Source organism: Lithobates pipiens, unplaced genomic scaffold (genome assembly GCF_037356315.1).
Source record: "Lithobates pipiens isolate NorthernLeopardFrog02 unplaced genomic scaffold, aLitPip1_a1.2 Scaffold_8, whole genome shotgun sequence".
NCBI classification, from domain to species: Eukaryota; Metazoa; Chordata; class Amphibia; order Anura; family Ranidae; genus Lithobates; species Lithobates pipiens.
In genome coordinates this window covers 501,799,495-501,826,731 of record NW_027507903.1, presented here as the reverse complement: position 1 = coordinate 501,826,731, position 27,237 = coordinate 501,799,495, and the positions used below count along the sequence as shown (strand labels likewise).

At 43.1% G+C, this 27,237-nt stretch overlaps 1 protein-coding gene across 1 annotated transcript in view; it reads left to right on the top strand.

The window, feature by feature from the left end:
• Positions 1–27,237, top strand: part of PTN (pleiotrophin) — a 174,029-nt gene that overhangs the window by 58,830 nt on the left and 87,962 nt on the right. Inside the window, exons 2-4 of the mRNA XM_077469219.1 lie at positions 17,588–17,685; positions 24,556–24,729; positions 26,840–27,004. Of these exons, the coding sequence (XP_077325345.1) occupies positions 17,589–17,685; positions 24,556–24,729; positions 26,840–27,004 (436 nt within the window). The 5' untranslated portion in view covers position 17,588. The remainder of the gene's footprint in view (positions 1–17,587; positions 17,686–24,555; positions 24,730–26,839; positions 27,005–27,237) is intronic.

The following is a 27,237-nucleotide window of genomic DNA, read 5'->3' as shown; positions in this document are numbered from 1 at the left end:
AAGGAAGTTCATAGCCAGTAGCCAATAGCTGCCCTAGCGTCGGTTTTAGTCCGTCGGAATAGCATACACACGAGCAAATTTTTCGGTAGGAACTGGGTCCGGCAGAGTTCTGTCAGACTTTTGCGAATCAAAAGTCCGTTGCAGCCCACACACGATCGAATAGTCTGCCGGAATCATTCCGTCAGACTTTGGATGTTGAAAAGTCCGCTCGTGTGTACGCGGCATAAGAGAAATGATTCCCCACTGTTGGTGTCAGTGGAAGGAATGGTGTCCTGAAGGCAGGATAAAGGTACGAGCTTCGGTTTGGAGACCACTGTGCTAGTATATGTAGGTTATGACATCAACCTGCAGGGAGCCCTGCAAATTTTTTTTAGGAGGATGAGCTGCCATACATACAAACGGAATCAGTGCCTTTGGCAGTACCAGTTTTGGATAAGCACTTCAGACAACTGTTGGCTTTTTCACAAATACGTTCATGAGCTGAAGGGTGTAAATTACTGAACAGCCCCTCCTCTCATTCATAGTTGATGAAAACAAGTTACAAAGTTATAAAAGGTCACTGCTATGGTTAGCCATTTGCCAGGACGTAGACGATATACCGTAAGGTGATCATTCTTCCATTAAGCAGGTAATCACAGAGAATATCTAAGGGTCATACAGAGGCCCGCAAAGCCGCCTAGTCTTTGACCCATGTGTGGACACGCTCCATTGACATATACAATTGCTGCATTTATTCCTAAACGTTTTCTCCTTCACCAAGCTCAATCAATAATGAAATGAAACACTCCATTGATTTAATTCGACTTGTCAGATGCAGAAACGGCCACTTTATCTCTCTCCAAGCTCACACTCCCACACTCTCTTTCTGTTTCTGTTCTGCTGCTTGCCCACGGAGGAATGGGCGTTTGTCTTAACAGAACTTGAATAAATGTCCAGCATGAGGGGTAATACATCTGCGGCCAGATGGCCAGATATCACTATTTTCGTTTTCTGGATGTCAGACAGTGGCAGTGTAGAGGGTTCTAGGAGGAATGGTCTACATAGGGCAGGATGATTATTCCTCAATCTTATTCCTTCTCTCTTTTCTCTAAATATAGGACATATTCAGAAGGTATAGCTTTTTATACCATTTACTTTTTCTATGGCACTTTGAATTTAAAGAATGGATGTTTCTACATTGTTACATTAGTCCAGCTTAGACCAATGCAACTATAAATTTACTATACCTGCGGGATCCCTCTAGATCAGTGGTTCTTAACAGACCTTTCCCCAGAAACATTCACAAAAACACAAATTTGCATGTAGTGAATATGTTTTTTTTTTTATATGTTTTTACATTTTTTTATTGAAATTTGATTGCCTCATACAGTAAATACTGTATAAGACATACACAAAATTGAATAATGTTATCAATCTGAAAGTGTAGCTTAAGGGAGTTTTATAACCCTTGTCAGTTTTATGCCATGTATGTCCCATTGGGGAGATTTCCTTCCACTTCCTTCCCATAACCAGTAGGAGGACATCTCTCCAAAGTGAGGGTCACCAGAATTAGTGTCCCCATTGTAAGATTTCTCCTCTATTACTGTTCTGTTGACAACTCCAAATTTTGGATTTTTTTTTACTTTTTCTTTTGCTAATAACAGTAAACAGGACAAATAAAGAGGGTGAATCTCCCTAATGCAGGCCATACACGGTGCAGATTTCTTTGCTGCAACCACGGGTTGGCAGTGTTGACAGGGCAATCAGAAATGGTCTTCTCCTGGCAGGGGCAGGGTGGGAGAAGACAGTGATTATTGTTAGCAGCGATAATAGCGATAGGCACAAAATAATTTATCAGGTTCGATTGATTAATTTGGTACATTCAGCTTGCCCTTTAAAGGTTCGAATCTTGGCTGGTTCCTGCTGAACCAGATGAGATTCGAACCGTGTATGGTCGGCCTAACAGCGGCACAGACAGCAATAAAATCTGACAGATGATCTAATCCCTCTCCACTCTATCCAAAACTAAAAAACAAATTGTGTGTAGCGCTACCCCCATCGGAGCTGCTGGTGAATATTTTTTTTATTTTTTTAGGGCAATTGAACTTGGATGGGGTAAGGGTTATTATGGCATGCCCACTTGATCAGCAGAGAACTCTTTAGGGACACAACTACTGTATATACATCCAGTATATATACACATTTGTCTTCTTCTAACTCCTGCACAAACTTTCTGGTAGAACTACATCTCCCAGGATAAGCTAGCACTGACAAGTTAATCCAACACAGATTCAGTGAGATTCAGAGCAAATGCACTTTGCAGGCTGGGACCACGGACTCCTTTGGTAGTGTAGCAGAAAAAGAGGTCTTTAGTGCTTAGCTGTCCTATTCATGTGGCTACTGATCTCAATACCACCTCTTCAGGCACTGCTAACCCACCTGGCTGTTCTTTCACTGGCTCTCCTGGCTACTTCTTCACAGTCCTCCCAGACTGACTCTGCATCCATCCAGACTGCTTGCACCCAGTCCCTTCAGGCATGCCTCTCAGTCCTCTGACTGCAACACTCACCAGCCCTCTTGGCTGTCTTCCTCCCTGGAGATTTGCCTGGCAGTGTTCTCCTGTTGTCCTCTTCTTGCTCCTGTGCCTCCTGGTCAGGATCCCTCCATATGTCATGAGAAGGGGTCCGTTCTGCACCTGATCACAGGCCTGAGTTCACACACCAGGCTAGGGGGCTACTCTCAAAGGCCTGACAGCCTAACACTTCATCTCCATCTTCCACTCAAACTCCACTGCCCCCAGCTGGGCTGACCCTGAGTATTTGAGGGGACCTGCCCCTTGCCAAACCATCTGTTGGGCATTGATCAGGGCACTCAGAATACTCCAGACTGCTCATCCTCCTAGACTCCTCCCAACTGCTTCTGGAATCTCCTGTTAGTTTCCAGCAAGCAGGTGGAGTCACCAGAGATGCTGCTGCTAAGTCACCCAACCTCCCTGGGTGACCCAACCCTGACCCAGAAAAACACACAGGTTTGGCTGCCAGCCAAGCCTGACAATTTACCTACTCAAGCACAAAAAATATCCTAACTCTAGCAACGCTAGGGGGTACTACACTTGCCTTTAGTTACACTTTAACACAAAAAAAAAATTACTCCTTTTTATGCAAAACGTAATGGCAACTCATTACAAAAATGAAATACAATCATCTTGCAATCAATTAATTCTGTTCAAATCATCTACTACTATAAAATGAGAATTAGCACTTGGTGGTTGTGCAGAAAACAAAGATGCAAATGTAAATCATAAACTTGGGCCAACAAGGAGTCAAGAGACGCTTAGTGGTCCTGGCTATAAACAGTGGCAGCAGGATGCATGTTCTTTAATTTCTTTCAATGGAAAATCATTGTTTGGGACAAGGAGGTGGGGCCGTAATGTGAAACCGATCCATGGACCACTTAGGAGTCCATGGACCCCTGCTACTTCAATGATCTTTATGTAGCACTGACCCCCGAAGGAGCTGCTGATTTGATTTGGGCTTACCGTTATCCTCTTAAACCTTGTGTATGTCTAGGGGTTTCCCGAGGTTGATGGCACAAGAACTGTAGAGACTGATGCCAGATCCGCTTAAGGAATTTTTATTTGCAAAAAGGAGTAGACAAAACACAATCTCTCAATGAGGGCTAGAGGGTTTTAGAAATCCAGAGAATAGCCATTCACAACTGGATCCTCACCCGTATCAGATAGACCTCCTCTCACTAGGCCTAGCAGCTGATAGAGCGCTCAGATAAAGCAAAGTCTCTGCCACAGATTTTTTGTAGAACACTTAAATAATTGAAGGATGTAGACAACTTAGAGAACCCTCATATGGTACCAGTATCTTGCAGCTGGTCCGGCGATACCATACGAGTGTAGATTCACTTGGGGTCTTTCAACGAAGCCTCCAGGCTCTTTCTGAGAAGCCAGCCTTCCGCGTGACCTCCTGAAGAGTCCTCCCCTGGTTGCTCTTTCAATTGCTGGGCCTCTCCACAGATGAGATGGCACTGGACCACCTCCGAATCCCTCCTTCCAGTTACTTTGCCTCAGGCTAGCCAACCCCGAGACTCAGAATTGGATGGATCCGCACCCCAGGCCATGAGAGCCCTGAGGGCTGGTCAGGAAGACCAGGACCAGACAGACAGAAAGCACTTCTGGGCCGGAACCCCGAAGCAAGGGATGTCAGTACCTTAATTACCCCCTCCCAGAATGCACAGCAGGACGACCCGCCCACTGAGTTGATTCCGAGAAAGATAGTACTCAATGCACCCAGCTGAACTGCGTTCTCACACCTGCCATAGATGACAGCGACACCTATAGCCAAGCAGAACACAGTGCAATCCAGCTAGACTGGTACTGAGACGACAATTTGGTATAATTGAACCCAAAACCAAACTGCGGTTTCAGGAATGTTAAATGAGAAAAACACATAGCGCGTGCTCTTCAGGAGCCGGCACTATATTTACTTCACAGATCCTGTGCCGAATGCCTGATCTGATGCATTGTGAACACAGGAGGTCAGCTGCTGGGCCCAGGCGTCATTCAGAGAATGCTTTGCAGTTAACTAATGAATGCAAAGCATTCTCTGATTTGATGAGGTGGAGAGTGTGATGTTAGCTCCTGCCTGTCCTCATCCATTTAGAAAGTGCTTTGCAAGACATTGTGTGAATGGTGCCTTTACCCAGCTGCCAACCCCCTGTGTTCAGAATGCATCAGGGCTGCCACTTGGCATGAGACCTGGAAATAAGTGGAGATTACTGTAGTAGCAGTGTCTATTTCTGTAATTTTCAGCTTCTAGAGGGATTCCACAGGTAAAGTATATACATAACAGTATTTTCAGTAATCTCCCAGATGCCTGGATTGACAGCTGGCTCAGCCTCTCAGTGAGCCGCTGGGAAACCACTTCCCTCCACAGCCTGGTGCTCCAGTGAGTACTGAAGGGTCAGAGCAGAGACTCAGTGATTGACAGTCAATGGCTCTCTGCTCAGTGAAGACTGAGAACAGCGCGATCAGGTGTCTTTAATCGCTCAGTTCTCGGTCTAAAGGCAGTGGGGAACAGCTGCAGCTGGGACTGGTGCTGCAACCATCTAGGTGAGCCTGACTGTTTTTTTTGTAGATTCCCAAACTTCTCTTTACATATCTAACAAAGTGCAGGGGTCAGGAGTAAGTAATGTGCAGTGTGCAGGGCTCAGGGGTAAGTAATGCACAAAGTGCAGGGGTTGTGGATACATAATACACATAGTGTAAGGGTCAGGTGTGCTTAACACACAAATTACAGGAGTCAGGAGTAAGTAATGCACAAAGTTCGGGAGCAAAGAGTTAGTGTGCAAGAGTCAGGAGTAAGTTATGCACAAAGTTCAGGGGTTAGGGGTAAGTAAAGCACAGAGTGCAGAAAACAGGAGTAATGCACAATGTACAGGGCTTATGAATACATAACACATGTAATGCAAGGGTCAGGAGTGCATTACACACACATTTCATGGGTCAGGCGTAAGTAATGCATAAAATTCACTGGTCAAGAGTAAGTGTGCAGCGGTCAGGGGTAAGTTATGCACAAAGTGCAGGGTTCATGAGTGCAAAACACACAAAGAGCAGAGGCCAGGAGAAGACACAGATTGCAAGGGTCAGGCGTGCATAACACCCCAAGTGCAGAGGTCAGAAATAACTAATGAAAATAAGCAGGGATCAGGAGTAAGTAACATGAAAATTCAAGTGGCAATCCTAGTCCAGGATGACCTGGGTTTTGCTAAAAAGGTAAATGATCCTGGCCATCAGACTGAGGACATCTAGTGGTAGAAAAAGTCATGAAAGGGTGTATTATTCATTATTATACACTAAGGGACCAATCAAAGATGAAAACTGGATTTGATTTACAACCTCTTATTTTTTACAGATTTCTTGACAGAGTGTGCTATTTTCATGTATTTATTTAAAGTGTATCTAAAGGCATTATTTATTATAGAGATGGGTTAGAACTCCTGTCAGGGTTTTTTTGCTGTCTACATCTCTGCTGGTGTAAGTTATGCTCTCTGTTTTTCCAGATGACCACTATTACAATACTGAAAGTGAAGAAAAATGCAAAATTTTGTAGTGAATCAGGAAACGTTGGAAAATCTTTAAATGGGGGCATCTGTTCCAATGACAACTGTCATTTACATTATAGTTTCATAGTTAGTAAGGTCAAATAAAGACACTAGTCCATCCAGCTTAATATGTGTGTTCATGTCGATAATCTTTTCCCATACCTCTGTATATTGTGTTCACTAAAATGCATGTCCAAGGGTCTTTTAAAACTATCAATACTTCCTGTTGACACCACTGATTGTGGAAGACAGTTCCACATCTTTATCGTCCTGACAATGAAAAACCCCTACACTGCTTCAAATTAAATCCCTTCTCCAAACTCATTATGTCCTCTTACACTCCTTGAGACTGAAAAGTTTTCTTCCTACGATGGGATCACCGTTGAGATATTTGTACATCACATCTCCTCTCAAGTGTCTCTTGTAGTTTAGCGCTTGTAGTTGTTCCTCATATTTGAGCTTCTCCAGTCCCCTTAATAATTTTGTTACCCTTCTCTGGACTCTCTCCAGTTCCAGCACATCCTTCCTGAGGATTGGTGACCAAAACTTGACTGAATACTCCATATGTGGCCGAACCAGAATTTTATAAAGTGACAGGATTATAGTTTTATCTCTGGAGTAAATTCCTTTTTTAATGCATGTTAATAGTCAGCTTTCTTTGCTTGCTGCGGCTTGACTTTGCCTGCTATTGCTTAGTCTGTCTTCTACTAGGACCCCCAGGTCTTTCTTCATCCTGGATTCCCCCAGAGGTTCTTCCCCTAGTGAGTAATTTGCATTAATGTTTTTAGCCCCCAAATGCATTACTTTAAATTTTTCAATATTAAACCTTATTTGCCATGTAGTTGCCCACCCCATTATTTTATTCAGGTCTTGTGTTTCAAGACAGAATGTGAAGGAAGGGATCCCCGAAGGGACACAAACACAGAAGAAAAAAAAAACCTGATGGAATTTTAACCATCACCTACCCCATCCAAAACAAAGAAAAATGTTTTGGCTTTAAATATGCTATTATAGAAACTTTTTTAAAATCATATCTCCGTTCATGACAGGTCCTCTTTAACCAAAGTGTAAAACCTTTATCTGCACTTTGTCCATCCTCTACTACTAAAACTACTGTGCTGTTGCCTCCATCAGTGGAACCAATTCCTAGCTAACTGTGCTGCCTAATATAGACCCCTTCAAATAAATCGATTTGACTATTATCGAGAATGGATTACCGCATCCACATCTGTGTTAATCCTCATTGTACTGATTACAATCAAGGCAAAAGAGAGCCTTATTTCTTTCTAAAAATCCATCTCAAACACTTTTCCTAATTGTACATTCCGCTTGCGTTGCCCGCTATTTAATTTACCTGATCAATAGCCACATCAAGAACTATTGGATTTATGGTTATCTCAGGGCTGGGAGGACCATTAGCCACTCTTGAGTAATTATTACAAACTATATGTGCAAGATGGAGGATGGAAGTGGCTGTGGGTCAAACTCCGAGCGTCAGTGACTTTTATATGACCAGAGCCAGATTGAAAGTTTTAAGATAATCTTCAGATGCAACACCCCTCTAGTGTCTAAAATTTCTGCTCATCTGTGGAGGCTCCTCCATGCATATCCAAAAGGAAATCGAAACGAGGAATGAAAGTGAAACAAAACAGAACGCAGCGGATTTTGCAGATAAAACACCCTTTAGTCAATAAAATAAAGATCAATTGCACTTACAAAGTAGCCACTTGATCACAGGATATAACCGAGTAGATTAACTCCAATGGGATGTCAGGTCACAGTAGGGATGCAAAGACTATGACTTCTGGAAAGCCAGAAAAAGCAAAGAAAAGCATGCAGTGGTGGAAAAGGATGCAAAGAACAATGAGCAAATCAGGGGTGAAACATTCAGAATGATACACACTGAATGGGAACCAAGATTGCAACCTGGGCAAAAGTACCACCAAAAAAGAAGAGATTTGCTATTTATCTTTTATTTTATTGATTAAAATGTGTTTTATCTACACTATCCAGTGTGCTCGGATTTCCTTCTATCTTTGGCTAGATTCAGACAGGCTTCAGCTTATTTAGGAACGGCAAGCTTTTTAAGTTCCTATCGAGAAATCAGCTCGCGTGTATGCTAGTCCGATGGACAAAAACTGACGCTAGGGCAGCTATTGGCTACTGGCTATGAACTTCCTTATTCTAGTCCGCTCGTACATCATCATGGTCGAATCCATTGGACTTTGGTGTGAGTGTGTGTAGACAAGTCCGTTCATTCGGAAAGTCCGTCAGAACTCCACAAAAGTCTGTCTGGAAGACCGTCGGACCTAGTCCGGTCAAAAAGTCCAGTCATATGTACGCGGCATTACTTGTTTAAGGCTGGGTTCACACTGCCACACAGAGCGGCTCACAGCAGGGGACCGGTGTGTCCCTAATCATTGTTTCAGGTCCGATTTCAGTCCAATTTTTGGCTGAATTCAGACCTGAGATAGAGCAGAAGATGCACAGGACTCCTGTGCAAGTCGCTCCGCAGCCGCCCTGGAGATGTGTGAACTGGCTCCATTGAGAGACAGTCACAATCTCCTGACATGTGAATTGGATGCGGGGAAACCCACATCCAATTTGCAATAGTGTGAACCCAGCCTTAAGGACTCCTATTAGGATCTGTGTATAACATTTCCAAACAATAAAACAAGGGGTTGTGGGACTGTAAATGATGAAATGATACCATGCACATCCATCCCTAAATCAGAAATAAGAAAGTGTTTTTTGGGACTTTGAGTGAGGCACAAAACAAAACATTACAGCGCAACAATTTCTCCGACAAAGTAAGCTTGCGTCATTGTCAAATACAAATTCTTTCCCTTTCTGGGCCTACATTCAACTGAAACATTTCCTGGACAGTCCATCGAATAGAGAACGCTTTACGAAAACTCCTATGGTCTTGGAATCGCTGTGCTCAGGCCCCTCTCCCCAGAATCACCTGATCTCAGAGCTTTATGCCACAATGTTTGGGGAGCCCTATGCCTCCTTGAGATCCGAACATGCCTACTGGGAGACTGAGCTGGGTACAGTGATCGATGACAACGCCTGGGATCAAGTTCATCTGTATATGCACAAGGGCTCCTTGAATGCTCATACTCAGGAGAATGGGTACAAAATCAAAACGAGGTGGTATAGAACACCACAAATAATCCACAAATTCTTCCCGGCGGTGTCAGACCAGTGCTGGAGGTGTGAATGGGGTCTAGGCACACTCCCCCATATTTGGTGGACATGCCCACTGATCCAGCCATATTGGTGTTCGCACCAGCACAGTACCTCCTTCACCTCTCCATTTGCACTGCCCAAGACAGAATAGCTTAATTCTCTGCAACATGGCTTGAATACCGAAACTCGCAGTGCTTTCTGGATTTATCCCGGAATAACCCTTGAAAGGCACTTTAAAGATTGCTATACCTCTCAAAACACTGGGGGTTTACTGAGGAGGGTAGCTGGTGGTGATCCCACCCCCTCCTCACACACCCCCGCCCCCCCACGGTGCCTCCCTCTTTCCCCCCTTCCCTCTCCCTCAATCAGTTCTCTCTCTCTCCCTTATTTCTTTTCCCCGTTCTTCTTCTTTTTCTCTTCGTTTTTGTTTTATCTCTCAAAATAGGATGTGATGTCGTAGGCCGACATGGTTGTTGGATGCTACTCCTACTCCCTGTATGCTCTTTAGTACCTCCAGAAGCTGTAATGAGTACCATGATGTGGTAGGAGAAATTCTAAAATGTTTTAATTGGCATATCAACAAAGCGTTGAACATAAGTATTTATATCTATATACACAAGAAGATGGCAAAAAAAGAATAATTCATTTATGTACATGCACCCATCTGAAATCGCATAGTGTCCCATGGAAGTAACTAGTATAAAAAGCCAGAGCTTATTGACTAATGGATACAAATGGATTATAGGATGCAAATAAATCACAGCTGAGGTCAAGCTATGTGTTGGGAACATGATGACATTGATAGGCTTGACGTGTTTCGTGGCCAGCTGCCACTCATTAGGAGCATAGCGTATCTGAAAAAATGTACCATATAGGGTCTAATGTTTTGCCCAGATAGTGAGAAAGAAGGTAGGGGCAAGAGGAAACAAGATGTGTATCTCCCTGGAATACTTACATATAAATAGAGCTAAATAAGCAGTGTTGCAAGTCAGGATCTGCGAAGCGAGTCTATCTGAGGGCTGATGGAATGAACCCAAGGAGGAAGTGAGCGCACCGACACACCCCCAGGAGCACCCTCCAAATGCAATAGGTAAAGGTGAAAAAATTCTGATATGTCTGTAGAGTAGATGATATTAGTCCAATATGTGTGAATAGTATCAGTATATACATATAGTATTCATGAACTATAGACTAACACCCATAATTGCCTGAAAATATGAAGAGCGTAGTAGATACAAAGTGAAGGGAATCATATATAAAAGAAAAAGAAAAAAAGGAAAAGAAAAGAAATAGTGAAAAATCGCATGAAAATCATGCAGTACTCCAAAGGGGAAAGGTTGAAAAACAAAGAGGTGTGCAGTCTGGGTGATGGAGAGGAAATCACAGGGATAATTATCTGGTGACATTGGTGACATTGCACAGAGAATAAACAAACAAAAAAAAAAGGAGCTGCGCTAAATAAGTGACGACACTCTAATCAAACCAAAAATGGTAAAGTACTGCTAAAAAAATATGATAATAGGTAGAATATCAATAAATTAAATAACTTATCAATACTAAGTAAAAAAAAAATATAGTGATAAATAATTAAAATTGATGTGAACACATGATTGAAAAAAATCCACACGTCATAGTGATACCGAAAAGTGTCGTGCTAAAAGTACATAGCATAAACTAAATGTAAATGTAAACACGTGACAACAACAAAAAGAATCCGCATATAAAAATAATCTGGTCAATTGATGTGATAAATTGATAATGGATAATCCTTATAAAGTTCAGTGATTCTTTAACATTAATGGTTAAAGGAAAACTTGTGAAACACCTCTACCACGTATAAACACACTGCCGCTTGCCGGAACTAGGTGGTCCCTTATTACAGGGGGTCACACTGCGTGAATGGCTATAGCCTAAGCCAGGGATGGTTATGGCACCCAAAAAGATTCTTCAACTCAATAGAATAATCCACAGTTGAAACACCACGATTTATCACTGACTGGTATCAATAGAATTTCTCAGCTCCAAAGGGTTAAACCCGTAATGTCAAGCACGCGGGAGATTTCCCCAAATTACGGGAATTTTCACATTTCGGATTTTCGGATTTCCAAATTTCAAATTTTTGGATTAACAAATTTCCAGATTTCCGAATTTCCGATTTTTGGAATTACGAATTTTCGGAATTACGAATTTTCGGAACTCTGAATTTCAGAATTTTCTGATTTTCGGAATTCGGGAATTCAAAGATTTAAAAGTCCAAAAATTTGAATATCTGAAAAAAAGAAAGAAAATCAGTTTAATTAATAACTATTACATTTTCAAAATGTCAAAATTTGCAAAATTAGGAATTTCCGAAATTTCCGAATTTCCAAAAATTCGGAATTCCAAAAATCCAAAATTCAGAAATTCGTAAATAGGAAATTTTGAAATTCGAAATTTCAGAAATTCATAATTCCGCAAATTTTGAAATTCGGAAATTTCAGAAATAGAAAAATTCGGAAGTTCAGAATTAACAAATTTGTCAAAATTCGTTAAAAAACGAATTCGGAACTAAACGAATTGTACATGTCTACTTAGTATTGATAAGTTATTTAATTTATTGAATAAAGATGTGATGCGCTAATTACAAAACATTCAAATAGCCACAACAAAACTAAAATTGTGCAATTATAGAGCTATATAAAGTGCAACCATGCATAAATCAATCAGAGAATATCCATATACATATATATCAATGAATTAAAAAACCATGCCGGTGATTAACTGGTGCAAAAAATTCAAAAAAACATAAATTTTAACGTATAAAATAAGATATATGCACGTGTTCAACGTGTAAAAAATGAAACTAAAAATATATATGTGCAAAGAAAAATAGATGAATATTAAATCCAAATAACAATAGTGATTTGTGTAGAATGTCCCATACACAATCAAATCAAAACCGTGCAATTCGGTAAGCACACTCAATTAAACGTGCAATGTGCTGAGTAATAAGTCCATATTACTCAGCACATTGCACGTTTAATTGAGTGTGCTTACCGAATTGCACGGTTTTGATTTGATTGTGTATGGGACATTGTACACAAATCACTATTGTTATTTGGATTTAATATTCATCTATTTTTCTTTGCACATATATATTTTTAGTTTCATTTTTTACACGTTGAACACGTGCATATATCTTATTTTATACGTTAAAATTTATGTTTTTTAGAATTTTTTGCACCAGTTAATCACCGGCATGGTTTTTTAATTCATTGATATATATGTATATGGATATTCTCTGATTGATTTATGCATGGTTGCACTTTATATAGCTCTATAATTGCACAATTTTAGTTTTGTTGTGGCTATTTGAATGTTTTGTAATTAGCGCATCACATCTTTATTCAATTACCTTTACCAGTGAGAGACAACTCATTTAGTGATTGCTGCTTTTTTTTTCATTTGCTATTCTCGCCCTCTCCTACTTTTTCCCATAGAGCGCGGAAGTCTCTATATACACTTATTTAATTTATTGATATTCTACCTATTATCATATTTTTTTAGCAGCACTTTACCATTTTTGGTTTGATTAGTGTCGTCAGTTATTTAGAGCAGCTCCTTTTTTTTATTCTTGTTTGTTTTGAGCCGCAGCTAGTTACCTTTACAGATAGCGCAGTATATTTTTTACAAGACATTGCACAGAGACATGCTCTGAGACACCATGTGCATGTGTGAGGAGAAAAGCCAGCGTGTGAACAAGACTCCCAAGGTGATATATAAGTAATGCCTGACACTCACCAAGCTCCTCCCAGCATCACGCTAAGCATGGAAGATCGAGGAGAGATGGCCTCGCCACAGCGGCAACACTATCCGCTGATGGTGCCAACCAGTCCCCTCGCATACCAGCTAGATGATTAACGCACTGGCGTCATGACGTCTGCCAGGACACACAGCGCGGGGCGTGGCCCCGATGCACATCAGGAAACCTGCTCCCCCCCACGGTGTGAAACACAGCATACTCTGCAGACATATCTGATTTTTTTCACCTTTGCCTATTAGGTTTGGAAGGTGCTCCTGGGGTGTGTCGGTGCGCTCGCTTCCTCCTTGGGTTCATTCCCTCAGTTCCCGGGATAGACTCGCTTTGCAGATCCTGACGAGCCTATCAATATCATCATTTTCCCAACACATAGTTTGACATCAACTGTGATTTATTTGCATCCTATAACCCATTTGTATCCATTAGTCAATAAGCACTGGCTTTTTGTACTAGTTACTTCCATGGGACACTATGCGATTTCAGATGCGTGCATGTACATACATGAATTATTCTTTTTTGTATGCCATTGTCTTGTGTATATAGATATAAATATTCATGTTCAATGCTTTGATGATATGCCAACTAACCACTTAAGGACCGCCTCACGCCAATATACATCAGCAGAATGGCATGGCTGGGCACAAGCATGTACAGGTATGTTGCCCTTTAATAGCCCAGCCATGGGTTGCACACGACCCGGTCCTGAGCTCTGTGACCACGCCCGCGGGGCCGGCGGACCTGATCGCTGTCTGTGTCCCACGATCTGGTCACAGAGCTGAAGAACAGGGGGAAGGTAAGTGTAAACAAACCTCTCCCCATGCTTCCTAGTGAGCCTGTCACTGATCGTCTGTACCCTATCATAGGGAATGAGGAACAGTGACGTCACACACTAAGCCACACCCCATACAGTAAGAAACACACATTAGGTCACACCTAACCCCTTCAGTGCGCCTTGTGTTAACCCCTTCACTGCCAGTGACATTTGTACAGTAATCAATTCATTTTTAATCGCACTGATCGTTGTATTAATGCCAATGGTCCCGAAAATGTGTCAAAATTGTCCGTTGTGTCCACCATGATGTCGCAGTCACAATAAAAATCGCTGATCACCGCCACTGCTAATAAAAAAAAAAAAAATTAATAAAAATGCCATAAAACTATCCCCTATTTTGTAGACACTATACTTTTTGTGCAAACCAATCAATAAATGCTTATTGCAATTTTTTTTACCAAAAATATGTAGAAGAATACGTATCGGCCTAAACTGTGGAAAAAAATGTTTTTTATATATTTTTTGGGGATATTTATTATAGCAAAAAGTAAATAATATTGCATTTTTTTCAAAATTGTCGCTCTATTTTTGTTTATAGCACAAAAAATAAAAATCGCAGAGGTGATCAAATATCACCAAAAGAAAGCTCTATTTGTGGGGAAAAAAAAGAATGACAATTTTTTTTGGGAGCCACAATGCGTGTCAACGCAATCGTCAGTTAAAGTGACACAGTGCCGAATTGCAAAAAGGGGCTTGGTCCTTTAGCTGCAAAATGATTCGGGGGTTAAGTGGTTAAACTATTTTATAATATCTCCTACCACGTGTCTTGTGCCTCACTCAAAGTCCCAAAAACTCCTTTCTTATTTCCAAACGAGAGATGAAGGGTGCTTTGAGGTTAAATTCACATTGATTTACAGTAAAATGCAGGGAAGGCATCCATTTTATGCGTGTTTTAACAAGCATTGACTTGCATTGATCTGCATGTAAGCGCAGTAGTAAAATGCAGGTCAATGCATAAACACATGCATTGTTTTTTGTGTCCTGTTCACACTACAGTGCTGCATTAACCTGTGCTGTGTTAAAAAGCATACATGTTCCATCTTAATGCAACACAATGCAGGTCAACACAGCACTGTAGTGTGAACAGGCCATTCAGAGAACACTTTGCATGTCCTCAATGAATGCAAAATGTTTTCCAATTGGACGAGTTGGAGATTGTGACATCACCACCCCGTCTTTCCACATTGTCTATGATATATTGTCAGAGATCATTTTGCATTCAGTGGAAAAAAAAGTGTTCTCTGACTATCAATATCAATAGTGTCAAGCGAGTGGCCTCTTCCACAGGGATTGACCAGGTGTGACAAACTGTATATAACTATGCTTATATGTGTAGGGGATGACATTTGGGATCAAATGTCACACGCATTGTAAATTTAGTTTTTGCCTCAGGACCCTACGGTACTGAGGGTTAATTGTTTAGGTAAGCCTTGACACCAGTCTGGCCAGGCCATGTTTGATGTTCTGCCTGGTCATGTGAGCGGTGAGGTGCACATGACAGGCTAGAACCAGGCCTAGTTGGATGTTTGGGTATGGCCCTCTCGAGGCCAATCAGCGGGAGTGCTGGGTCTGCTGAGGAGTCTGGGAGAGGGTACTTAAGCAGGTGTAGGTCACGTGTTCGGGGTTCCGGAGTTGTTCGTGAGACCCGTGTGGTCTGTTCTGGTTCCAGGACCGGGTAGCCCCGTGAGGGGTCCCAGTCACGGGGTGTCGAACATCCCGCAGCATGTTCCTGTCAGTGGCCCCTGATAGACCTGTCTGGTCTGGGGTAGGGATCCGTCCTTTCCTGAGTCTCAGAACTTGCTGGTCCGAGGCGCTGTAACTGAGGGATTCAAAGTGTCCGGGTGTGCTCTCGGCATGGAGGGACACCACAGCTCGTGGAAGTGACCAGGGGAGGACTCTTCGGAGGAGGGCCAACAAGTGGCATCCTGAGAAGTGCCTGGTTACTGAGTTGGGAAGGACATTGACGAGTTCACACTTTTCCAGTACCACAAAGGAAGCGGAAAACGTTCCAGGTATGGTTGGAAAAAGGTTCCTGTTCATCTTCAGTTGATTGTTCAAGTTTGAGTCAACGTGCTGACTGCCATGATCTCTGGCTAGAGATCTGTTCAGCCTTGAAGTACCCAGCTGCGAGTGGCTACTCTCTGGGTGGAAGTACCTGAGTTCTTTACCCGTGCCCTCTGTACCCGAAGAGACTGTGTTTTGTGAAAGTTCTACTGCAAAATAAACCTTTGAAAAAGGACTTTATCTGTGTCAGTGTACAAGTCATTGGGTACCAACCCTGGGAACCCATAGACACGGAGGAGCAGGCCAGGAGAAGGTAACCGGTAAGCCCATTCAGTCAAGGCTGCCCTGCAACGGGTTATGGCTGCTACATATGCATACCTGGAATTCAGCCTTAAATCAGCAGCTTTTGTTAAAGCAGGACTCCAGCCAAAAATAAGATATAAATGCCCAAAGATAAAATAACAAAATCAGCTTTTGCTGCAAAATTCATCTTTAGTCTACTCTAGAGATTTCCCCCACAGTACTTTGTTTCTGCCACTAGATGTCCTCAATTTGCTGGCCAGCATAATTTAACCCACTTCCTCTGAGCCTGTGAGTGCACAGTGAAAGGAAAAGCAGCACAGTGGCTCCTTGTTCCCTTTACACTCTAGCCCTACTGTACAGGCCACAACTGGCGGTTACCAGGTCACATTCAGGTACTTAGACTGATTGCATTTAAAACAATACATTTAAATTATTTATTATTGATTACAGAGGTGCCCCTAACAGGTGGATGACAGATCCTGTCAAAGTCCCAATCTCCTCTATGGAGAGATGAGATGAAAACGGATCGCCTGTCCGTTTTAATCTGATCCCACCCCATCCCATCCGCCAGACGGATGGAAAATAGGATCACCATCCATCTGGATTTCACGGACAGGATTGGATCGGCTAGCAGCGGGTGACATCACCGCTGACATCTGCCACTCCATAGGAGTGAATAGAGTGTCCGATCAGGTCCTCCTGAAAAACTGACAGGTGAACCTGATCGGAAAGCCCATGTGAAATGGACCTAAATTTTCATGACCATTGTAGGTTTTACAGCATAAGCTCTGGAATTTTCGTTGGTCCTTGAAAATGTACCTGTTTTTCATTTTTACCAATAGTGCATGCTGCATCTGATTCATGCCCAATTTTTTTTTTACTGCCATATGAGATACATAATTAGGCTGAGCATGTCAGGGGGGGTTGCATAACGCCCAACTGTCCCTGATTTCGAGGGACTGTCCTTGATTTCGAGGGACTGTCCCTGATTTGGAGCAATGTCCCTTTGTCCCTCTTTCCCCCTCATTTGTCCCTCATTTTGGTCTGATCCAATGAACTTTTATCTTTCAAAAAGTGTTTCCCAGTGCTAAACTTTTCATTCAATTTCTAAATTGGTGCATTTGTAAATGTTAAAAGCCAATATAAAGGAATTGTAGTGGTAAAAAAAAAGTCCTTGTGGATTTAATTCTTCTTTAAGGGGGTATGACAGGGAGCGTGTCCTATGCCTACATATGTTTGTTAGTAGGTGTCCCTCATTCCCATCCCAAAACGTTGGGAAGTATGGGGTTGTTTTTGGTCTGTATAGGTAGAATGTGTTAATGGTATTTTACAAGCTTACATGTATTACCTTCTCTGCCTTGCAGAATGCATCACCACCACGGAATATTCATGCTCGCCCTCCTGGCCTTCCTATTGGTGCTCACAGTCCTGGGAACAGAAACCGTAAAGAAAGACAAACAAGGTAAACTAATTTTGTCTTGAAGCTGAACTCCAGCCTACCAATCAATCTTGCATGATTGTACGGGCTCCTGTCCTGTACTGAAATTGTTTACTCTGTTAGATTATATATATATAACCCTGTTAGATTATATATTTTGTAATATGGTGAATGTAACAGGAGGAGCTGGAACAAACAAATGTGGGTGGAAATATCCAAAATCTCCTAGATGGATAGATACAATGCTGGCCATTATGGCAGTAAGATCTCATTGAGTATGTAAGATACAAAAGGGCCCATAAGGCTGCATACATAACTTAAATTAAATAACTTAAATTTAATTTGCACCTGGAATGGCAAAAGTTTCTGCTTTCCTTAAGACACCTTTCACGCAGTGCCGCCACCTGCGTCAGCGGTAAAGCGGCGATATTTTTAGCGCCCATTTACCGTCGTTTTAGCGGCGCTATTCGGCTACTAGCGGAACGGGTTTAACCCCCGCTAGTGGCCGGGGTTAAATCCGCCCACAAAATGCAGCCGCGGCGGTGTTTTGCCGGCGGTATGACAGCGCTGCCCCCATTGATTTCAATGGGAAGGAGCGGTGAAAGAAGCTGCTGGCAGGACTTTTTCTGACGCCCTGCCAGCGCAATGCTCCAGTGTGAAAGCCCTCGGGCTTTCACACTGCAGTGAATGGAGTAGCTGTTTTAGGGCGGTTTGCAGGGGCTATTTTTAACACTATAGTGCCTGCAAAATGCCCCAGTTTGAAAGGGGTCTAAAGGATAAGTTCACCTTTACAGAAAAAAATAAATAAAAATGAATGCACATATTCTTGCAGAAAAAAAAGTGTACTTATTATTTTTTCTTGCTGCAAAGCAGTACACCCGCGATCAGTAGATCACAGGTGCAAAGTGGGCTCCTGCAGACAAGTTCTCTTTGAAAGCCAGAGGACATGTCAGTGGACTACGAGAGCCCTCATTAGTGCCCCCCCAAAGATCATTGAAACTATAAGTCCATCTGCCGCAGTGATGGTACTTGAAGTTTCTTCCTTTTCAGAAATATTGGCCAGAAGTGATTGGCCAAAAAAAGTGTATGGGGGTCCGGGTACTGCCCTGGGGGTCATATATTAATGCAAAAATGTTTTTTTTTACAAAAGATCGTTTTTTCAGGAGCAGTGATTTTAATGATGCGTAAAGTGAAACAATAAAAATGAAAAATTCCTTTAAATATACCCCTACCCATTCACCCAAAAAATAAATAAAAACAGGAGGCAGTTTTTGACAAATCCTTTGTTAAAAATAAAAAAGCAGTGTCCCCCAATGTAAATCCATTGTCACTCACAACTCTGCCACCGCCGGACCTGAAAAAAAAAAAAAAATGCTATGCTGTCTACTAAGGCGACCTGCTGAATGCCTGGCTTGCCATTTGACAGTTCTTATATAGGTAAGGGTGGGGCCACCTGGCGACGTCACCGACCCAGCATGCACCAGTCAGTGATGCCACAAGAAGGCGGTACCTCCAGGTGATGTCGCCAGGTGGCTCCATCCCTTACCTACATTATATAAGAACTGTCAAACAGCGGAGGAGGCAGTTTTGTTGATGGTGGAGCATTTTTCTTGTTTTGTTTTTTGAGTCAGTGGTGGCATTGTCATCATGATTGATGTTGGATCTACATCGGGGGACATTTTTTTTTTATTTAAAAAAAAAAGGAATTGTCAAAAACTGTCTGTGTTTTTATTTATTTTTGACACATTTTGTTGGTGAATGGATAGGGGTACTCATGGGGGGGGCAAGATTTGGGGGCCCCTTATTAAAGGGTGCTTCTAGATTCTGATAAGCTCCCCCACCCACAACCACAGCCCAAGGTTTTTGGCAAGAGGCCCTTGTCCTCATCAACATGGCGACAAAGTGCTTTGGGGTCCCCTCACAAGTTGAGGGCATGTGCCCTGGTATGGTTCAGGAGGGGAGAGTGCGCTTGCTTATTCCCACCCCCTTTCCTGGCTGCATGCTTGGATAAGGGTCTCGTATGGATTTGGGGAGGGGGGCCCACAATGTTTCTTTTATACATTTTGACACCGAGTTCCCCTTAAAATCTATACCAGACCCGAAGGGCTTGGTATGGATGGGAAGGGGGGGAGAAGCTTGGGAAAGACCCAGAGGGTAGACACCCAAAGGGGTGGGTGAGAATGCTGAATATATTGTTAACAGTTCCAGTCACAACAATTGAGTCTATTCAACAGTTATAACTGAGCAGCAGCACTTACACAGGAGACAGAACTCACAGCAGGAGAGTGGAAGACCAAGGCGGTGCCAACTGACACAGAGGCGGCAGTCTGGCATATGCAGTAAACTCAATAGCAGAAAGGTTTCTCAAGTAGTCTGTGCCAATCCCTATACGGTCCCTCCTTTTTTAGAACCTATCCCTGCACTAGGTTCACTCTCCCTGTAAAGCAGGTTTCTGTCCCTAACCTCACCACATGCAGAATGTGTGCCAGCTGCAGTGGGCCAGGGCTTTTTGTAAGCTCGGCCTTTACCAAAGATGGCTGCAGGGTCACCCTGGTGGCAGCATCTAATTTTACAGCAGCCCACCTGATGACTGTGCATCACTCTAAGAGGAATACACATTCCTCCTGTCCGCCACTCTACCTGCAAGACAGATGCAACAGCGCCACCCATGTAGGGAGGTCAACCTGCGCCTTCCTAAAAGCAGGCCAATTTTGATCACTGTATGGCCAGCTTTACAGAGCACAGCCACATTAGTGACCTGACTTTTCTCAACTATTGATTGATCGCCTCCCTGCCCCCAGCCTGGGATTGGACAGTGAAAAGGAAACAGCAAACTGATGACTAGGAGTTGAGCTTATCTGCCCTGGCTTTGGTACACAAGCAGTGTTTGCAAATCTTAATCAAAGTTCATGCACTTCATGGTGACACTATGAATTCTATGGAGGTAGGTTGGGGGTGTGAAACTTTTGGTCATCTCTAGGGTTAATAAGCAACTTGTAGGAGTCAAAAGGTATGAGAAGCTGGGCATTGCCATGGGGACATGTACCAAGGCCACAAAAGAAAACACACAAAAAAAAACAAAAAACAGTATTTCTCTCTACACAGAGGTGTCACCCTAATAGCCCCAGCACACAATGACAATATGGCTCACCGTAGTGTACAAAGTGGGTGGAAATAACCATTACTTCAAATTATTGGCTATTGTGACTCAGGGGCAAAGGCTATTCACTGCCTTATAAGTTGTTCCTTATTTCTGGTGGTGAACCTGCAAAGTTTTTGGACAAAAATTGGCAATTTACAAACTTTGCTAAACTTGGGAATTTGACGCAAAATCCATAGTAGTGGCAAACCCAAACATCATCCTTGACGCATCAGTCTGCCCTCTCATAATGTAAGCATGTTCATTGTGTGTTTAATAGAGCCTAACCAGTCCCCTTTTCTGCCCCTCCCTCTTTCAGTCTGAGTGCTGCTGTGTGATAATAGGCTGATACCAAGTAGACATGTGCAGAGTAAAATATTTTGTTTCGGAATTTCGTTTTCGTCTGAAAACTTAATTTATTTAGTTACTCCCGAAATTCGTTTTTATTTATTTCGTTTTTCGTTCAAAAATTGCATTCGTCCGAAAATCCACATGAATTACGGTCGAATCTGTCTTGGAAGGCTTATGGTGTCTGTCGAATGTATAAAGAAGATTCGACGGAGCTAGTATATAGCATACTTTAGAACTCTATTAAAGTCTATGGGACTCCAACGTTCAAAATCTAAAGTGCTAATTTTAAAGGCTAATTTGCAAGTTACTGTCCTAAAAAGTGTTTGGGGACCCGGGTCCTGCCCCAGGGGACATGTATCAATGCAAAAAAAAGTTTTAAAAACGGCCGTTTTTTCGGGAGCAGTGATTTTAATAATGATTAAAGTGAAACAATAAAAGTGTAATATTCCTTTAAATTTCGTAGGGGGGGGGGGTTGTCTATAGTATGCCTGTGAAGCGGCGCATGTTTCCCGTGCTTAGAATTGTCCCGGCACAAAGTGTCATTTATGCAGGAAAAAAAGTCCTTTAAAATCACTCGCAGCTATAATGAATTGTCGGCTCCCGTAATACAGAGAACACTCATTGAAAGTCATTGATAAATAAATAAATAAATAAATAAAAAAGCGTGGGGGTCCCCCAAATTCAATTACCAGGCCCTTCAGGTCTGGTATGGATATTAAGGAGAACCCTGCCTCAAATTTAATAAAAAATTTGACGTGGGGTTCCCCCTAAATATCCATAACCAGACCCTTCAGGTCTGGTATGGATATTAAGGGGAACCCCGCGTCAAATTTAAAAAAAAATTGACGTGGGGTTCCCCCTAAAAATCCATACCAGACCCTTTATCCGAGCACGCAACCTGGCAGGCCGCAGGAAAAGAGGGGGGGACGAGAGAGCGGCCCTCCCTCCCTCCTGAACCGTACCAGGCCACATGCCCTCAACATTGGGAGGATGCTTTGGGGGTCCGTGACCCCTCAAAGCACCTTGTCCCCATGTTGATGAGGACAAGGGCCTCATCCCCGCAACCCTGGCCGGTGGTTGTGGAGGTCTGCGGGCGGGGGGCTTATCAGAATCTGGAAGCCCCCTTTAACAAGGGGACCCCCAGATCCCGCCCCCCCCCCTGTTTGAAATGGTAAGGGGGTACAAAAGTACCCCTACCATTTCACAAAGAAAGTGTAAAAAATGTTTAAATAAAACAAACACACTTTTTAAAAATTCCTTTATTAAAAATAAAAAAAAGATTCCAGCGGCGGTAATCCACTCTTGCTATCCAGCGACGGACGGTCATCTCTCCAGCGATGTCTAATGTCATCCAGCGCAGCGCAGCATCCTTCTTCTGTCTCCTCCACGGAGACACTGCAGGCATTCCGGCGGATGACGTTTCTTATATACGGAGGGCGGGGCCACCCGTCACCTGACCCCGCCCCCTCTGACGCAAGGTGAAACCCGGGGTTCCCCGTGACGTATGGGTGACCCCGCCCCCCTCTGATGTAACGGAAACCTGCCTGTGTTACATCAGAGGGGTGCGGGTCACCCCTACGTCACAGGGAACCCTGGGTTTCCCCTTGCGTCAGAGGGGGGCGGGGTCAGGTGACGGGTGGCCCCGCCCTCCGTATATAAGAAACGTCATCCGCCGGAATCCTTGCAGTGTCTCCTCCACGGAGACAGAAGGACGGAGGATTCGCTGCGCTGGATGACATGAGACATCGCTGGAGAGATGATCGTCCGTCGCTGGATAGCAAGAGTGGATTACCGCCGCTGGAATCTTTTTTTTATTTTTTTATTTTTAATAAAGGAATTTTTCAAAAGTGTGTTTGTTTTATTTAACCATTTTTTACACTTTCTTTGTGAAATGGTAGGGGTACTTTTGTACCCCCTTACCATTTCAAACAGGGGGGGGGCCGGGATCTGGGGGTCCCCTTGTTAAAGGGGGCTTCCAGATTCTGATAAGCCCCCCGCCCGCAGACCTCCACAACCACCGGCCAGGGTTGTGGGGATGAGGCCCTTGTCCTCATCAACATGGGGACAAGGTGCTTTGAGGGGTCACGGACCCCCAAAGCATCCTCCCAATGTTGAGGGCATGTGGCCTGGTACGGTTCAGGAGGGAGGGGGGGCCGCTCTCTCGTCCCCCCCTCTTTTCCTGCGGCCTGCCAGGTTGCGTGCTCGGATAAAGGGTCTGGTATGGATTTTTAGGGGGAACCCCACGTCAAATTTTTTTTAAATTTGATGCGGGGTTCCCCTTAATATCCATACCAGACCTGAAGGGTCTGGTTATGGATATTTAGGGGGAACCCCACGTCAAATTTTTTCTTAAATTTGAGGCAGGGTTCCCCTTAATATCCATACCAGACCTGAAGGGCCTAGTAATTGAATTTGGGGGACCCCCACGCTTTTTTATTTATTTATTTATTTTTTTTTTTATCAATGACTTTCAATGAGTGTTCTCTGTATTACGGGAGCCGACAATTCATAATAGCTGCGAGTGATTTTAAAGGACTTTTTTTCCTGCATAAATGACACTTTGTGCAGGGACAATTCTAAGCATGGGAAACATGCGCCCCTTCACAGGCATACTATAGACAACCCCCCCCTACGAAATTTAAAGGAATATTACACTTTTATTGTTTCACTTTAATCATTATTAAAATAACTGCTCCCGAAAAAACGGCCGTTTTTAAAACTTTTTTTTGCATTGATACATGTCCCCTGGGGCAGGACCCGGGTCCCCAAACACTTTTTAGGACAGTAACTTGCAGAATCTTTTCTCTCTGTCAAATCTTTTTTCTCTGTCGAATATTTTCTCTATATAATCTTTGACTAATAGAGGTAAGGTTAAGCACATTCGACCACAGGTTCTATAGACACAGATTGTTGTCAGAGTCATGTCGAATCTCCTATTCTATATCGAACTGTTGTAACAATGAAAACGAAAATAAAGCATTTATTTATGTCGGATCTTTCGTTTTTCGGATTTTGTGCTTTCCTTATCGTTTGTCAAAACGAAAACGAAAATAGCTGAAATTCGGACGAAAATGCATTCGGACGAAAACGAATGCACATGTCTAATACCAAGTGAAATTCTGCTACCTACAATAGCTGCATTAAATTACCTAAATAAACACATAACTGCATTGATTGTTGATTCTTAATACCTGCCTGGAGTTGAATTTTAATCCTAGAAAACATTTTATTCAATGTTAAATTTTTTATTTTTATATGCAAAGGAAAGTCAAATCCTTTTTCATAACAACCACACTTTAGCTGTCCTCCTACCAGAGTGGATTAGAGAATTATCATTTTTTTTATTTAATTGCTTAATTAAACATATTTTATTAATTGGAATTAAAACATTTTCCATTTTACAGAGAAGAAGGGCAAGAAGTCGGACTGCGGAGATTGGCAGTGGAGTGTCTGTGTCCCCTCCAGCAGTGACTGCGGTGTCGGGATGCGGGAGGGCACGCGGTCAGGAAAAGAATGTAAACAAAACACGAAAACCCAGAAGTGTAAAATCCCGTGCAACTGGAAGAAGCAATTTGGAGGTGAACTGATAGGATATATAAATCATGGTGGTCGTGGACAGGTCAACAGTACAGACAGCTGGCACTTTAAGTTTATCATTTAGACAACAGCGTGACATCAATAGGCGTGGCAACAGGATCATTTTTTCTTTAGCCTTCTTACTCCACACAGAGGACTAGATTGTCTTCCCTTGTTGTGGGAACAAACTCTAGGCTGCCAATGAGGTCCATGATCAGGGGCAGGGCCATCGATGGGCAGGGCAGGAGGACAAGTACAGAACAATGCACTGTGTCTGTGTCTCTCCCTCCAGCAGCTGAAAGCCAGTGTCTCCCCTTCTGCCTGCCACCGGCTTTCAGCTGCTGGAGGAAGAGACACAGACACAGTGCATCATTCTGTAATTGTCCTCTCGTCCCACCGCATCAATCCCCCTCCGTGTGCTGCCACATCTGATTCCCCCCCGTGTGCTCCTTTCATCCCCTCAGCAGCGCTGCCGGCTTCCCTCTCCAGTCAGCTGCTGATCATACACAGGAGATGGAGAGTGGGGGAAGGGGATGGAAAATATATAATTTAACAGCCCCTTCCATTTTTGAATTGGACACAGTGAGCGATTAGTACCGATAACTCACTGTGTTCATTCAAAACTTAAGCAGAGCAAACTGAGATTACTGTCTCCTGTTTATTCAGTGTAGCCTCAGCTACAGAGAAAACAATTGAAGAATCTGTTTCCTCAAAGGAGAGATGTCAGGGGTCTGTTTAGACCCCTGATATCTGACCCAAACCCCCCTTCCTCCAACAGCATTGTAAAAAAAATTAAAAAGTAATTAAAAAATGTAGAAAATAAATTTCTACAAATTTCAAAAAAAAAAAAAATGAAGGCTCATTCACACGGGTTCTCTGACCCATACAGCATGAATGAGTGGTTTGTTTGTGTGCGCCTGGAGCCAGCTGTTATTCTATGAGGCTGTAGTGGCTGTATGAACACAGCCGCAGGTTATTATTTGATAAGTGTACAGGTGTGGGTGAATGGCCCTAAAACGCACTGTCTGTGTTTGGGGCCATACAGCTGCTGAATTCCCATAGTGTACCATAGGCTGGCTGCACACAGCAATAGCCATATTTATATATAAAAAAATATATATTGATTCACACTGTACAGGCCACAGCCCCTATGTTAGGTAGGTTGTATGGGGCCCCCGTAATTTCCAATGGCCCTGGTCAGTGGTGCCATGCTCCCCCGAGATAAGGGTGACTGGAGTCCACTCACATGGAGACGTCTCACCCACAGGCTTCCTTGAAGAGGCGCTCCAGTCTCCCATGTAAAATGTAAAAGTCAGCAGCTATAAAAACTGCCACTCACCTGTCCCAGGATCCAGTGACGGTCTCACCCCAACCGTTCTCTCCTCTTGTACCCGACACCAGCACGTTAACTGTGAGTACCCAGCTGTGACAGCTTGCGGCTTCACTGCGCATGCGCGAGCGGTGCTGCGCTTTGTGAATGGTCCCAGAAAACTGTGGGAAGGGAAGAGGGAGGAGAATGTATGCTTCCAATCGCCTAGGCAATGGCAAACGCAGGTACCCGCTCCCCCAAAGTGCCATTTCTTCACCAGGAGCAGGGGAGGAGGCTTTAAAGCAGAACTTCTCCTTTGGGTGGAGCTCTGCTTTAAGAAATAAAAAAAAAACAAAAAAAAAAAAACAATCACTGCTTAGGTCTTTGCTCAACTACTCCACAGTTTAGCCACTGTTACAGTCGTGTCACCTTGTGATTGCTACAAGATTATAATGTTGCAGTCTGATCACCGGGGGGGGGGGGGGGGGCGGTGGAGAGGAGACTGAGGAAATGCTCCTCTCTGCCTGCAGCAGACTGATGTTATAATGTCAGCCCGGACTGCTTTTTTTCCAATAAAAAAATGCAGAACTTTTCTTAAAAAATTATATTGTGGCTTTATATTATGACCTGTCAGAAATGTATCCATGCAGACTTGTATATTTGCTGAAAATTCCACTTTAAAAATCTGTGTACAAAGTCATCAGAAGTTACGACAAATTGTAAATTTTGCCAAAGCTACTAAATTGTACCTACAATAGAAGCTAAGCATACTTACTGTTTTTGTTTCCTTTTTCATCCTGTAGCGGAGTGTAAGTACCAGTTCCAGAAGTGGGGAGAGTGTAACACAGAGACTGGGATAAAGACACGGAACGGAAGTCTGAAGAGAGTCGTTCACAATGCGGACTGCCAGCAAAATGTCACCTTCTCCAAGCCATGTGGAAAGATCACCAAACCACCAAAATCTCAAGGTAAGGAAACTCAATGAATGTCTGACACGAAAAACTGAAAAGTCATAAAACAGAAAGCAGGACTAAATGGTTCCGTCTCTGTCCTTATCCTCCTGGATCTTTGCCAGTTATGGTGATTTTTGATAACTGTGTACTGATAAACCTGGCTCAACTGTGTCTTATAATTTCTGAGTTTGTTACCCCATCACTTCATATTCCTGATATGTGCCTACTATACCATGTACAGGCATGAG